Below are 15642 nucleotides of genomic sequence, written 5' to 3' on the forward strand. Positions count from 1 at the left end.
CGTTCTGACCTGAAATCCATGAAACTACTTATTTAAAAAAATAAACTGGGTTCGAAACTGGGTTCGTGTTGCATACTCTTCATCGTCATCGTAGTTGCTACATTTGATGACAGTATATGCACTTCAACATGCTGCAGTTTCATAATTTCTTCTCAGAAATCGTTCCGCATCATGATTGTTAACGAGTTTCATTACAAAGCGCACGTTCATCAAAGCTTTCACCGCGTTGTTGCATTTCTCGACGAACCAATGCTTTTGACGGAACGGGTTTGATCCTGCCTTTAACATACCATTCAGAGGAAACCATTACTGCTGCAGAACTAAAATTTGCGAGATGTTTCGTTCCCTTATTGTGTTCACCTGAACGTTAGCAATCCACATATCTGTTCGGAAATATCTTCAACTGTATCAGAAGTCATGGTTAGGGTAGTTCTAAAAAATAAGTTTTTGCAATTCCGTCGTGAAACTACTTACTTTTCTGTCATTCTTGAACGACGAAATAGCCTACTTTTCTGTACCAAAAATAAAAGAATCGAATAGCAACTTGTTGCATAAACTACTATTTTGTCTAATCTACCTGTTAACAGTAATCATAACTTTAAAAAAGTGCAATTTTGATTTTTTTTTCAAGGTCCACCCTAACTTTATTAACAAATCATGATTCTTAGAAAGCCGCACAAAACGATATCCTCCGGATGTTTGCTTTTGCTACACAGATCTTCGTGGGATATCATCGATGGCATTTCACCGCCATCATACCCGGTAGTGTGTAGCGAGACTGCATTTCAATACCTTGGCGGAATTTCCCCGCTATTGACGTTGCGAAGCCGACAGTGCCCCCCGTGCAGGTAAACTCGTTGAACCGAAAATCCCTGGCTTTTGAGGTGCATTCCGTTCCATTTGGCGTTTTTGCGGGAATGTCAAACTGCCAGCGGTAGCGATTCCCGAGCAGACGGAAATAACTTGGGAAGGTCAGTTTTTGATATTGTGAGAAGATCGAAATATGTTATTGGGATGATCGGATTAGTTGTTAAAATAACAAAAATCAATAACAAAGATTTGTTCGAAGAATAACTTAAACTGTTATTATGTTGTTATTGCAATAACAAACCAATAACACAGAAGGAATCATGAAGGAATAACAAGATTTGTTATTTTGTGCGGAGAGGTGGAGCAGCATAATAACAAAAAATGTTATTGAACTGGTATGTCTCCATAACAAAAAAGTTATTGTTTTGGTTTATTTGTAATTTGCAAATAAACCTGCAGTTGCCATTACTCCTCTGTACTAGTCAGGGCTGCAGAGTCGGGTACCTCCAAGCGACTTTGAATCCATACTTTGAAGACAACTCCGACTCTGGATGCAGGATATGACGTCAACGACGACTTTAGCTCTCCAAAAATACCCGACTTCACAGATTCCGACTCCAAGTAAAAGTTGCTGTAAATTAGATGAATCCGATGCAGTCTCCGAGGTCACACTCCAGCTCGAACTTCAACGTCAGCTCCGACTTCCTGGCTCTGTGAAAATAATAACAGTTTTTGTTATTCACACTTCAAAAAATCTCAATAAATAAATCAATTCCGTTAGGGAATATAACAAAATAAAAAAAAAGAACTCTCAAAAGTTAATTTATCGGATTAATTTTAGCTTGTAACCCCATTTCATGGTGAAATAATGATCCCGATGAAATTGGTCAAAATTATTTCATAGTTCTAGCCAATTTTAGTAAAATCCCTTAGGGGGTATATCAAATAATAAAAAAAATCAACTTTCAAAATTTCAACTTTTTAGAATAATTTTAGCTTAAGGACCCCATTTCATGGCCAAAATAATGACCCTGACGAAATTGGTCAAAATTATCGTATAGTTCTAACCATTTTAAACAAAGTCCTTTAGGGGGTATATCAAATAATTAAAAAAATCAACTTTCAAAATTTTAACTTTTTAGAATAATTTTAGCTTAAGGACCCCATTTCATGGCCAAAATAATGACCCCGACGAAATTGGTCAAAATTATCCCATAGTTCTAACCATTTTAAACTAAGTCCTTTAGGGGGTATATCAAATAATTAAAAAAATCAACTTTCAAAATTTCAACTTTTTAGAATAAATTTAGCTTAAGGACCCCATTTCATGGCCAAAATAATGACCCTGACGAAATTGGTCAAAATTATCCCATAGTTCTAACCATTTTAAACAAAGTCCTTTAGGGGGTATATCAAATAATTAAAAAAATCAACTTTCAAAATTTCAACTTTTTAGAATAATTTTAGCTTAAGGACCCCATTTCATGGCCAAAATAATGACCCCGACGAAATTGGTCAAAATTATCCCATAGTTCTAACCATTTTAAACTAAGTCCTTTAGGGGGTATATCAAATAATTAAAAAAATCAACTTTCAAAATTTCAACTTTTTAGAATAATTTTAGCTTAAGGACCCCATTTCATGGCCAAAATAATGACCCTGACGAAATTGGTCAAAATTATCCCATAGTTCTAACCATTTTAAACTAAGTCCTTTAGGGGGTATATCAAATAATTTAAAAAATCAACTTCCAAAATTTCAACTTTTTAGAATAATTTTAGCTTAAGGACCCCATTTCATGGCCAAAATATTGACCCCGACGAAATTAGACAAAATTATCCCAAAGATCTAAACATATTTAACAAAAGAAAAAATTATAACAGATTGTGTTATGGACACTTAGAAACTTTTCCATTTGTGCGATTTGTGGTAATTTTATTTCTAAGTCAGTATACCGAACGAATAACAAATTTTGTTATTAGGAGAGTTTTTGAAATGAATAACATTTCCTCTTATTGGCGTGTTATTAAACATTTTCAATATAATATCACTTCAATACCAAATTTTGTTATTTTATCAGAAACTGTTATTATTTTTTCTTCTTGAAGTTGAACTTCAGGTTAAAATAATAACACTTTTTGTTATTTTAACAGGATTTGTTATTGAAATATTATTAATTTTGTTATTACCGTCTGCCCGGGTTTCTGGTGACTTGTGGGATTGTGGTGTGCAAATGTGACGGTTTTGCATTTTTTTTTTGATTCTTTCGGTTGTTGGTGACATCGAAACGCAGAATGGTTGAAGTTTTGTAAAAAATGATTCAATTAATTGTTTATTTACTAATAACTAAACAAAACTAATAACAAAACCGACCTCAAAAGTTCAACATGTCATCAATGCGAAATTCCAGCATTTCGCAGGACAAATTTTCGACCTGTTCTTCCGTAACGGGGGCGTTACGCGCAGTGAAATTGTTCAACTCCTGGCCGAACTGCTGCGGGTTCGGAATTCGGGGATCGATTTGCTGCACCGGCGGAAGGTATAGAAGATCTTCCAGAGAGAACAGCACTGGCAGGAGATTTGGGTCTTGTTGTTGAGGAAGGTACGACGGTCCAGGAGTTGGTTCTTGCGTGACTGGAATGTTTGAGGTTGGAGATTGGACTTCCTGCTTGGGAATCCGGTTGTGACTAGGATGAAGCTCAAAGCTTAGCGGTTTGCTCAGCTCTGCATCCGTCGTGCGTTCCAACTGGATTTGAACCTGCAATCAAACGGTTAGTAACGTCCAGGAAGTTGGTCAAGTTACGCTTTGCTACCATAACGGAGCTGGTGATCTCCGGGTCGTCGTAAGCCGGCGTCTCCACAACGACCGCCACATGCCGATGAACGCGTCGAACCGATCCGTACGCCACCCACAATCCCCCGAGGTGATCCGGACGATCCTCGGAGAACCGCACCCGGATGTCCTCCTTGTTCACCGTGTCCGTAAGCAGCATGATCTGCTTACCGCCGGAAGCAGGAGCCCGGCAGTGGCTCATCTCGCTGATGACCAGATCCGGGTTGTACTTCCGATCGTAGACGGTGTCCGTCAGTACCGGAGGATGAACCACCCGGAACTGCCCAGGAGCCGTCTCCAGGTACAACTCGAAACATAACCTAACCTTCTTCAAATCAATCGTAGATGCGTCCCCAACAGGAACTTTGAACGGATTCGGGTAGCACTGCTGTCGCTGCTCCAACTCCTTCGCCACGTCCTTCTTCAGCACACTCTGCACCGCCAAATTATTAACCGAGCAGGTCATCCCGGACTCCGGCCCAACGCGGAGCACGCACAGTCCGTGGCGGCACTCGGGGCGACCAATCAACCGGTAGGGATGTAACCGGGGCGGGTCGTCCGTGCTGAGGCAAGATATGACGATCTTTGCCGGGCCGTGGTAGCCCTGGATCTCGATCGTGGGGTACGTGGGACGATCGCCGGAGGCTCGAACGCCCAGGATCGAACCGGCAGTGGATCCGCGTTGTTCGGATTGGTACCGGAAGCGGTGTAGTTTTGGGTGAGGTTGCTCAGTGATGACGATCTGGGGCACCGGTGGGGGTAGCTGGGGTGGTGGTTTGAGGGGAGTGTATTCTTTGGACACTGAAAGCGAGAATCAACACGTAAGATTATGAAATAGTAAACACAGTTAATTTCATTCAGTGCCGGGTAAAACCCCGCGATCAATGTAAACAATCCCCCTCGTTGAGTTCATTCTTGCTACTGACGTGAAGTGCTGAAGGAAGCTAATTGCAGTTGCATGGGAAATACTTTGCGACGCGCTCGTGACACGTGCTTTACGATTGTACAGATGTTCTCAGGCACGGAGGAAAAAAATGGTTAAAAAATACTAAATTTATTGATCCTAACGACCTTGTGGAAATCATACGAATTTTAATTGTATTCAAATATAATTTTATAAAATCAACAAGAAAAAAAAATCAATTTGCTGGGCATTAACACCGTAGTAAATGTTAGAATGCATTTAAACGATGATGCAACGAGTTTGCCGGCAAGTGACCGCTGCAGTATGTCGTTGTTGTTGGGAGACTCTAACTGTTGTGGGAAATACTTCACACACGCTGACTTGATACTCGCTGGAGGCACACGTTTGCAGCCAAGTCGAGGTATTTCATTTCGCAATTTATATTGATTGTAAACACGGAGGTAAATTTATGATTAGTTTTTTTTGCATAACTACGACATTTTGCATTTTGTTTTACGACTTCTAATTTGTTTTATACGTTAACTTGTTGGTGGATCACAATAATTTTTTTTTTGTAAATGTCAGTTAATGAATCACAACAAGTACGGTAATCATCACAGTTTTTTGTGGTATTCCCGACGTAATTGCAATATCCAAGCCGGAGTACGAGAAATAACTTTGGCTTTGTGAGAGGAGAGCGAAAACTCTCACTCTCCTTTGAATGATATTCTCGTTTATATTGTTATCATAACAACAATTCAGTTGATAGTAACTTGTCATATGCTTCTTAAAAAATACTCAAATAATTTGCGATACGTACAAAAGTCCGCTAAAATTGTATTTGTGTCATTCTTAAAAAAATCCAAAAAGTCTCTCTGAGATTAGGTTTCACAGTTCTCTCACTCTCACTCTCTCACTCTCTGTTTCATTTTTTTTTTGTTTTCGGGGAATGCCACAAAATGATTACTGGTGATATGAACAAACTGAGTATAAAGGACAAACTCTGCCAACTCAAACCCCATTCGAATTTCTGTGAAATTTAGTTAAAAGATCAATTTTTTAAACTTGTTCATAAATCTGGGGTCTATTATTTATGCTGAGACATTTTTGTCATCAGTTTGTAGCTCAGAAATTTGATCGAGATTTCGTCGCTTGTGTGCTATCTTGTGGCACGTCTGGTGTAAAAAGAGAGGACGTGTCTCAAGATAGCACACAAGCGACGATTTGTTGATCAATCAAATCAAATTGTTCGCTCTACAGCAGCGATTCTCAACCTTCTTATAGGCTGGTACCCCCTACCATGTAAATCAAGTAGGCCTGGTACCCCCGTTGAGAATAGCTGCTCTACAGCAACTATTCTCAACGGGGGTACCGGGCCTACTTGATTTACATGGCAGGGGGTACCAGCCTAGAAGAAGGTTGAGAATCGCTGCTCTACAGCATTGCCTTGGCGTTCTCGATTGCGAGATTCCTACTCGAAACTAGGTGTCCGAAGGCTTGATTGTTGAGGCAATTGCAAGCCTCTTTTTACACCTTAGCTTCCATCCACCCCGGGATTCGAACTGACGACCTTTGGATTGTGAGTCCAACTGCCTACCAGCGATTCCACCGAGGCAGGACCCAGGGAGACGACTCCTACACCTGGACTGAGCTAACGACCTAACCTCTAGGTTAGACCGGGGCCAACATTTACTTCCCCATCCGACGGAAGGCGTGATCAAACAAATCTCGTCTCAAAATTTGCCACCGGGACCTTCTGGGATCAAACCCAGGCCGACTGGGTGAGAGGCAACCACGCTTATCCCTACACCACGGTCCCGACAATTTGTTTTTTTTTTTTTGATTTGTTGATATTTTATTTAAAAATACACGATAGATTTGAGAGTGAGAGGGCTTTTAAAAACTTCTTTTTCTTGAATAATTGGGCTTAGTTGTCAAAAGTAACAGTTATTTAAAGTGAACAAGAAGCAATGATGAATCATTAAAATTTCAAAAAAAAAATACTCTTGAGGGGTTCATGCACTGCAATTTCTGAAATATCCAGGTTGTTTTTTTTTTAATTTTAGTTATCTTCTATTCAAAACGTCAGAAAAAATCAGGGAGCCATATTTTCATACACTTAGGAGCCCAGGGCGGCGAAGTCCTTGTAGATAAAAAGGAAGACACTAGTGGTTGGTACTAGCAATGGTGGCCAACAGCTATAAAGTCAACTTCGTAAGCCGTACGACCAATTCTCATCACTTTAGCAGTTTTCATCAACAATGGAGAGTTGCTTGCTCACTTTTATTTGAGCTATTTATTACTTTGGAACATTCAAAAACACTTTATGAAAGCTGTAATTCATGATCAAAGTGCTGATAGGCCGATAATAGAAATAGGCTGAGAAATGTTATATTTCCCCTACTAAGATTTTTTTTTAACGAATGATAGCAAATCAACTGGACTGTTGTAAAATGCATTCAAAACACTTTTTTCACTCTCCCCCTCTCAACTTTGGTTGCAACGGCCTAAGTAGTGAAATACATATTCATTATTTTTTGTATGATTTTTAGGGGTCATTTCCTATATTTAAACAAAAATAAGTATGCAAATATTTTTTTAATGTTCTGGATTATGCCTTTTTTAAACATTTTTAAACAATTTATTGAAAATGATAACCTTTTAAAGTTGGAAATATGAAAAATACGCAAATGAATTAAATAGTGACATTAAAAATAGAAAAAATATAAAAGAGGCAAAACGATCATATACAAACAAAAATTTAACAAAATTAATCAGGTGCAACATTTGAAAAGAGTGCATAAGAATTTGGATACAGCTGGAACTATTTTGCAAATTCCGAGAAAACAAGTTACTATTTTACGCAACTCCCAGTTTGAAAGTAGTTGGGGAAGCCAGATATTGTTTGAGACTACGAATTTTACTTTAAAAATTACCTGAAGCTGAACTAGCAAAATAGTTCAAACAGTCAAACTGCAGTTGTTGAGTAGACAAATAAAAAAAATCATGCATAAATATTGGAGATGCTTCTGGGCAAAATATAAAATTATGCTAAAATAGATTTGAAGCCATCACTACACCTCTTTTTCGAAAATGGGCTGTTCTACAGTATTGTGAAACATTTTTTGACTTTTAAGGTTATTGTTTGGAAATTGCATAACATATTGATTATATTGCATATATTTTTTCAAAACTGTGACAGAAAGATGAAGCATATTAATGGAAACATCTTTGAGAAATAATATAGGGGAAATATACCCTTTCTCAGCCTATTTCTATTATCGGCCTATCAGCACTTTGATCATGAATTACAGCTTTCTTAAAGTGTTCTTAACTGTTCCAAAGTAACAAATAGCTCAAATAAAAGTGAGCAAGCAACTCTACATTGTAAATGTATCAAAAAATTATCGAACGGCTTAGAGTGATTAAAATGGGTATATTTCCACTAAATGTGCAGTTTTATAAGCATTTGTAAACATTTTCTTGGTTAAATCATCAATGACCAATGATTCTTAATAGACTGTTGGTCATCTTTTAAATAAAATCTTATGATTTGGTTGAACGATAAAATACACTCCAAGCGATCTTGTGTTTGCCTTTCCTCACAACGATCAATATCATTCTCAGAGAGACTTCTTGCTCAGATTCTCTCTCTCTCTCAAACGGTTACTTCTCTGTCGCGGGGGAATGCCACCATTCAATCACAGCACTGATATGAACTTTAAAATAACCTTTAACACTCATTCAAATTTTCGTTTCCTGTGACAAACACAATGTTCATTTATGATGAAATAAGAAAAATCTTCTTAAAGAATGAAAAATGAGTGCCGCCAACTGGGGCGAATCAGGACTTCAGTTTGAATTGGGACAGCAGTTTTCAGAGTACTTGAAAGCTTCACATTTGGAAAACGTTGGACTAATTTTGTAGTTCTGTATGCGAGATGACTTATAATAAAATTTTGCAGTTCAAATCTTGTTTTTTTTACTTGATTTGACAAGGACTCGATAATTTGAATCTAATTTTTAATAAAGTTTTGAAAGTAGAAACATTTTTCAACTTTATCATAACATCAACAAACACTCCCTCAAAAACCAGCCTCCCAATAATTACACCACTTCACTCGTTGATCTTGACTCACCTTCCATATCGCTGACGGCCGGCTCTCCGCCATTCATCTGCTGCTGGATCAACATTGCACTCACGTCGATCTGACTGTTCAACAGCTGGAAGTTTCGCATTGCGCGCGCGATCGATGTTCACCCGTTCTACTCCCGTCACAGACTGCAACTGGTCAAGAGCTCGTACCGTGTGTATACTTCATTGCTCCGGACGATCGCACACCCTTTTTCTCTGTTTGTGATGATTCTCAACGGGAGAAACAGGTTGTTTGAGGGAGAGCGCGAGTCTCCAGAGATTCTGCGCTTGATTATTCTAGGAATTCCCCCGAAACTTCGTGTTTTCTTATTTCTAGTTTCTCTGGTTTGTTTAAACAACCTCATTGGACCACGTTGGTTTCTCAAGTTCATTGAGGGATCGACTGTCGGCTATGAGTTCACTTAGTGTTCACGTTAGTATGGGAGCCTACCCCTAATTAGCATTACACACCTAATTCACGTGCAACGATATCTTTGATTTGAGATGAAATAGATGTATGACGCACAGTTGCTTTGAGAAATCTTGAATATTTTCAATCAGAAATAAAAATAACTTTCTCGCCAAACCAATAACATTCATCCTTCAGCAATTTCCATCACCAGCATATTTTACGAGTCTCCCTTAAAAATATTAATAAACCAACAGCTGTCACCACCAGTGCCCCCGACTGGTGACTTTGAGTGTGTTTGTGCAGTTGAAATTTTCGCCAAAACTCACGCAATAAATCAATGAAATTGTCGACATTTATGAGCTTTTTTTTCTCGCGTTCCGCTTTACTTCCGACGTTCTGTTTTCACTTTTTCGCATTATTTTTCTCCTCTCTAACTCACATCCCAATAGGACTTTTCAACTGTTTTAATAATTTTCATCGATTTTGCCACCCATTATATGTGGGTGTGTGTTTGCTGAGCATGGATGTGTTTTTGTTTGGTCCACACACACTATGGGCGGGAAAGTTTGGTCTGATCTGGCTCCCGGTTTTATTGTTGGCTCACAATGAACAAGCATAAGGGACTACTTGAAAGGATCCACCCGACAATGGTTTCATTTTGTTCGAGTCAATGGCTGGTCAAATAATCCTTTAGTTTTTACTGTGGTGGAGACTGCCTTTGTTTTAGTTGGAATTTTAGAGGGATCGAATGATGTGAAAAAGGGTTGTGGAGTTGTTTTTCTTTGGCAACTGTTGTTTTAAGGATTGTCAAATTTGAAAATAGAAATAGAATAAATCATAAATCATAAATCATAAATCATAAATCATAAGTCATAAATCATAAATCATAAATCATAAATCATAAATCATAAATCATAAATCATAAATCATAAATCATAAATCATAAATCATAAATCATAAATCATAAATCATAAATCATAAATCATAAATCATAAATCATAAATCATAAATCATAAATCATAAATCATAAATCATAAATCATAAATCATAAATCATAAATCATAAATCATAAATCATAAATCATAAATCATAAATCATAAATCATAAATCATAAATCATAAATCATAAATCATAAATCATAAATCATAAATCATAAATCATAAATCATAAATCATAAATCATAAATCATAAATCATAAATCATAAATCATAAATCATAAATCATAAATCATAAATCATAAATCATAAATCATAAATCATAAATCATAAATCATAAATCATAAATCATAAATCATAAATCATAAATCATAAATCATAAATCATAAATCATAAATCATAAATCATAAATCATAAATCATAAATCATAAATCATAAATCATAAATCATAAATCATAAATCATAAATCATAAATCATAAATCATAAATCATAAATCATAAATCATAAATCATAAATCATAAATCATAAATCATAAATCATAAATCATAAATCATAAATCATAAATCATAAATCATAAATCATAAATCATAAATCATAAATCATAAATCATAAATCATAAATCATAAATCATAAATCATAAATCATAAATCATAAATCATAAATCATAAATCATAAATCATAAATCATAAATCATAAATCATAAATCATAAATCATAAATCATAAATCATAAATCATAAATCATAAATCATAAATCATAAATCATAAATCATAAATCATAAATCATAAATCATAAATCATAAATCATAAATCATAAATCATAAATCATAAATCATAAATCATAAATCATGATTCATAAATCATAAATCATAAATCATAAATCATAAATCATAAATCATAAATCATAAATCATAAATCATAAATCATAAATCATAAATCATAAATGGGCAATTCTCCGCCAACTCACAGGAAATCGGAAAAAGTTGCCTCGACCCCTCTTCGATTTCCGTGAAACTTCTCTAAGGGGTAATTTTGGTCCCTGATCACGAATCCAAGGTCCATTTTTCGATTTCTCGTGTTAGAGGGGCGGTACAAACTCTTCATTTTTCAGGATATTGACTGAAACACGTTCTTCCGTGATTTGAAACCGTGAAGAGATAGACATTTAGTGTCAATGGAACTTTTGTGTAAAATTGGACGCCCAATTTGGTGGCGTACTCAAAATTTCGAAAAAACGTGATTTTCGTGAAAAAAAAAAAAGAAGTGCAAATAAATTGGTTTTCCAATTGGAAAAATACATTCAAGCCAGTGCCACCAGTCTCTATTATTCCCAAATGTCCCATAATTTATGTCACCACACGGGCTATTCTTTCCTCACATTGTGGTCAACAATAACGACCAAAATGGTCCAATATGTTGATAGAAATGAGCAAAAAAAATAAAACTACAACCTGTGGAGATCGTTAGTGTCGCACAAACGAAAATAACGAGACTGTGCCAGTAATCAGGATAAACGACCCAACTGGAGAAAAAACTGGACATTTTCCAAAGACCACCGAAGTAAGATACACTCGTAAAAGAAGAATTGTTGTCAGAGTTGTGCGCCCCTTCCGCCATCCAAGGATAATCCCAGCCCAGGTGAACACAACGCTCCGGCAAGATGAGGCAGGGTGAGAAAATTGAATTTACTTAGAGGCTATTAATCCTCCGCTTTTGACTGAAAATTTAATCCTCTCAATGGGAGTTAAATTGAATTTTCGGGAAAAAAACGGGAAGTCTTGTGCCACGGCAGTGTCTCCACATGGGTTAAGGATCCGGTGGATATCAGGTGTTACGGTTAGGCGGACTTGGGAAGAGGGGTTTTCGGGGCTGGGTGGTGGCTGGGCGGGGAAAGAGCTTGTAGAATTGTACCAACAAACATAAACCAACTCAGCTGTATGTCATTGTCGGAAGAAAGGAACGGTGGGTTGAATTCATTTATTTGATATTGAATTTGAAAAAAGATTCAAGTCAAAGGTTTACGATCAACTCAACTCAACTCAACTCAACTCAACTCAACTCAACTCAACTCAACTCAACTCAACTCAACTCAACTCAACTCAACTCAACTCAACTCAACTCAACTCAACTCAACTCAACTCAACTCAACTCAACTCAACTCAACTCAACTCAACTCAACTCAACTCAACTCAACTCAACTCAACTCAACTCAACTCAACTCAACTCAACTCAACTCAACTCAACTCAACTCAACTCAACTCAACTCAACTCAACTCAACTCAACTCAGCTCAACTCAACTCAACTCAACTCAACTCAACTCAACTCAACTCAACTCAACTCAACTCAACTCAGCTCAACTCAACTCAACTCAACTCAACTCAACTCAACTCAACTCAACTCAACTCAACTCAACTCAACTCAACTCAACTCAACTCAACTCAACTCAACTCAACTCAACTCAACTCAACTCAAACTCAACTCAACTCAACTCAGCTCAACTCAACTCAACTCCAACTCAACTCAACTCAACTCAACTCAACTCAACTCAACTCAACTCAGCTCAGCTCCAGCTCAACTCAGCTCCAACTCAACTCAGCTCAGCTCAACTCCAACTCAACTCAGCTCCAGCTCAGCTCAGCTCAACTCAAGCTCCAGCTCAACTCAGCTCCAGCTCAGCTCAGCTCAACTCAACTCCAGCTCAGCTCCAACTCAACTCAACTCAGCTCCAGCTCAAGCTCAGCTCAGCTCAACTCAGCTCAAGCTCAACTCCAGCTCAGCTCAGCTCAACTCCAGCTCAGCTCAGCTCAGCTCCAGCTCAGCTCAGCTCAGCTCAACTCCAGCTCAACTCAGCTCAACTCAACTCAACTCAACTCAACTCAACTCAACTCAACTCAACTCAACTCAACTCAACTCAACTCAACTCAACTCAACTCAACTCAACTCAACTCAACTCAACTCAACTCAGGAAAATATATCGTCAAACACACCGCTGCAAAACCCCCAAATTGTTATTTTTAGCCCGAAAACCAATTCCAAGCACGTTGGTTTTCAATTTGAATTTTAACGACCAGTTGCAGCCCCAAACCCGGTTTTACCCTCAAGAAAGGCTCAGGCTTCCCCCCACTCTTTAGCTCAATTGCCCTCTCAATTAGAGACCTTAGCCGCTACAAAACCATAAAACCAAAACGATAACGACTTTTCTGTCGTTGTCAGTCAGGATACGAAACGCTTTTTGGGGGCCATTTTTTCTACGGGATGGACCGGAAATTGATAACAACTTACCCTGATGCGAACACACTCACACATGAAGGGAGTTTCAAATAAAATAACAATAAACGCAAATGTGGGGGTGACTTCGTGCTGGGTTGGTTTTTGAAATGTCCTAAGTTGAAACGATTAGTGTCCTTTTTGGTCAAAGTGTCATATGAGGACGATAATTTGCCTGTTGAAATGTCAAAACGGGGGCACATTTGAATGGACTTAACTGGGTGACAATAGCTTGAAGATTGTTATTGATTTTTAGAAGGAATTTATTTATTGAATACAAAGAAGGAGAAACTAAAACAATAAAAATAGTAAGTTTGCATTTCCATCTCTTCCGTTTGAAAATACTTTTCACTATCATGATTGAAAAGACAGCATCTGCCAAATTCAACAAACTTCTTTTACGATCCTCCGTCGAATATGAGCTGAGCAAAGCAAAGTCAGTCGTCATCAGTTGTCAACTGTTGTCGTCAGATCGAATGTGATGAACTTGGCACTTCCTGAGGAAAACCGTTCTGTCTGTCTGTCGGCACCAGGACTCGTAAATATTTATAGCTTATTCAGCTAAATCGCTATTTTTCATCACGCTACAGAGTAGTGTATAATTCAGTGCCGTTTGTAACTGCTGCAAAATTTTGGTAGACTATTTGAGACGATTCTAGTTTCAATACAGACATTTAAAAAAATATCTTTTAAAAATATTAGGGTCGTTGCAAATATTTTTCAAAGTTTAGAGTTTAGAGTTTAGAGTTTAGAGTTTAGAGTTTAGAGTTTAGAGTTTAGAGTTTAGAGTTTAGAGTTTAGAGTTTAGAGTTTAGAGTTTAGAGTTTAGAGTTTAGAGTTTAGAGTTTAGAGTTTAGGTTTAGGTTTAGAGTTTAGAGTTTAGAGTTTAGAGTTTAGAGTTTAGAGTTTAGAGTTTAGAGTTTAGAGTTTAGAGTTTAGAGTTTAGAGTTTAGAGTTTAGAGTTTAGAGTTTAGAGTTTAGAGTTTAGAGTTTAGAGTTTAGAGTTTAGAGTTTAGAGTTTAGAGTTTAGAGTTTAGAGTTTAGAGTTTAGAGTTTAGAGTTTAGAGTTTAGAGTTTAGAGTTTAGAGTTTAGAGTTTAGAGTTTAGAGTTTAGAGTTTAGAGTTTAGAGTTTAGAGTTTAGAGTTTAGAGTTTAGAGTTTAGAGTTTAGAGTTTAGAGTTTAGAGTTTAGAGTTTAGAGTTTAGAGTTTAGAGTTTAGAGTTTAGAGTTTAGAGTTTAGAGTTTAGAGTTTAGAGTTTAGAGTTTAGAGTTTAGAGTTTAGAGTTTAGAGTTTAGAGTTTAGAGTTTAGAGTTTAGAGTTTAGAGTTTAGAGTTTAGAGTTTAGAGTTTAGAGTTTAGAGTTTAGAGTTTAGAGTTTAGAGTTTAGAGTTTAGAGTTTAGAGTTTAGAGTTTAGAGTTTAGAGTTTAGAGTTTAGAGTTTAGAGTTTAGAGTTTTGTTTTTGTTTTTGTTTTTGTTTTTGTTTTTGTTTTTGTTTTTGTTTTTGTTTTTGTTTTTGTTTTTGTTTTTGTTTTTGTTTTTGTTTTTGTTTTTGTTTTTGTTTTTGTTTTTGTTTTTGTTTTTGTTTTTGTTTTTGTTTTTGTTTTTGTTTTTGTTTTTGTTTTTGTTTTTGTTTTTGTTTTTGTTTTTGTTTTTGTTTTTGTTTTTGTTTTTGTTTTTGTTTTTGTTTTTGTTTTTGTTTTTGTTTTTGTTTTTGTTTTTGTTTTTGTTTTTGTTTTTGTTTTTGTTTTTATTTTTGTTTTTGTTTTTGTTTTTGTTTTTGTTTTTGTTTTTGTTTTTGTTTTAAATAAGCAATCGTAGTACATCAAAAGATATAATAATTGAATTCGAAGAATGTGGTTCTACCTTTAAGGGGTTACATACATGTAAATCGGCAAAAATGTCAGAGGTCGGTTTGAGCACACTATTAAACTTTTTTGAAAATCTGTTTTCAGGGCATTAAAATATACATTTTTATCAATTAACAAAACAAATTTGAAGACATTTGGTTGTATCATTGCCGAGATATAGCTATTTGAAGTTAGCAGTTTCAGAAAACGGGTGCCACGATATCTCAACATTGCTTCGACCAAATCTGCTCAATATTTTGGTGAAGACTCGTTAAACCGGTCCCGTGTGCATGACGAAGGCCGATTTTCAAAAAGTTTATTTAAAAAAAATATAAAAATAATTTTCTGTTTTTCATATAAAAAATCGCCAGTTTTTGATTTTTGTATTTTTTAAAAATTCAAAATTTCAAAATCGGGCTTCAACATGCACACGGGACATGTCTTCGGAGTCTTCACCCAAAATTTCAGCCAATTTGGTCTATCCCATCTCGAGATATC

General features: G+C 36.4%; 2 protein-coding genes across 5 annotated transcripts in view; both read right to left on the bottom strand.

Moving 5' to 3' along the window:
- Positions 1–15642, bottom strand: part of LOC6044436 (5-hydroxytryptamine receptor) — a 314507-nt gene that overhangs the window by 132452 nt on the left and 166413 nt on the right. The gene's annotated exons all lie outside the window — the stretch shown is intronic.
- On the bottom strand, positions 3162–8854 carry LOC6044442 (embryonic polarity protein dorsal). The gene is made up of 3 exons (XM_038251624.1): positions 8687–8854; positions 3624–4444; positions 3162–3568 (listed from the first exon to the last, which is right to left on the bottom strand). Exons 1-3 carry the CDS (start codon positions 8784–8786, stop codon positions 3185–3187), a joined length of 1305 nt encoding a protein of 434 aa, XP_038107552.1. The 5' UTR covers positions 8787–8854; the 3' UTR covers positions 3162–3184.

Source organism: Culex quinquefasciatus, chromosome 2, assembly GCF_015732765.1.
Source record: "Culex quinquefasciatus strain JHB chromosome 2, VPISU_Cqui_1.0_pri_paternal, whole genome shotgun sequence".
NCBI classification, from domain to species: domain Eukaryota; kingdom Metazoa; phylum Arthropoda; class Insecta; order Diptera; family Culicidae; genus Culex; species Culex quinquefasciatus.

What these genes read in the sequence shown, in the direction of transcription:
- LOC6044442 (XM_038251624.1), bottom strand. Translation starts at nt 8,786, where the DNA reads ATGCGAAACTTCCAGCTGTTGAACAGTCAGATCGACGTGAGTGCAATG. An exon ending in GGCCGTCAGCGATATGGAAG is followed by an intron (nt 4,445 to 8,686) that starts GTGAGTCAAGAT and finishes TCTCGCTTTCAG; the next exon opens with TGTCCAAAGAATACACTCCC. An exon ending in AGATCACCAGCTCCGTTATG is followed by an intron (nt 3,569 to 3,623) that starts GTAGCAAAGCGT and finishes GTTTGATTGCAG; the next exon opens with GTTCAAATCCAGTTGGAACG.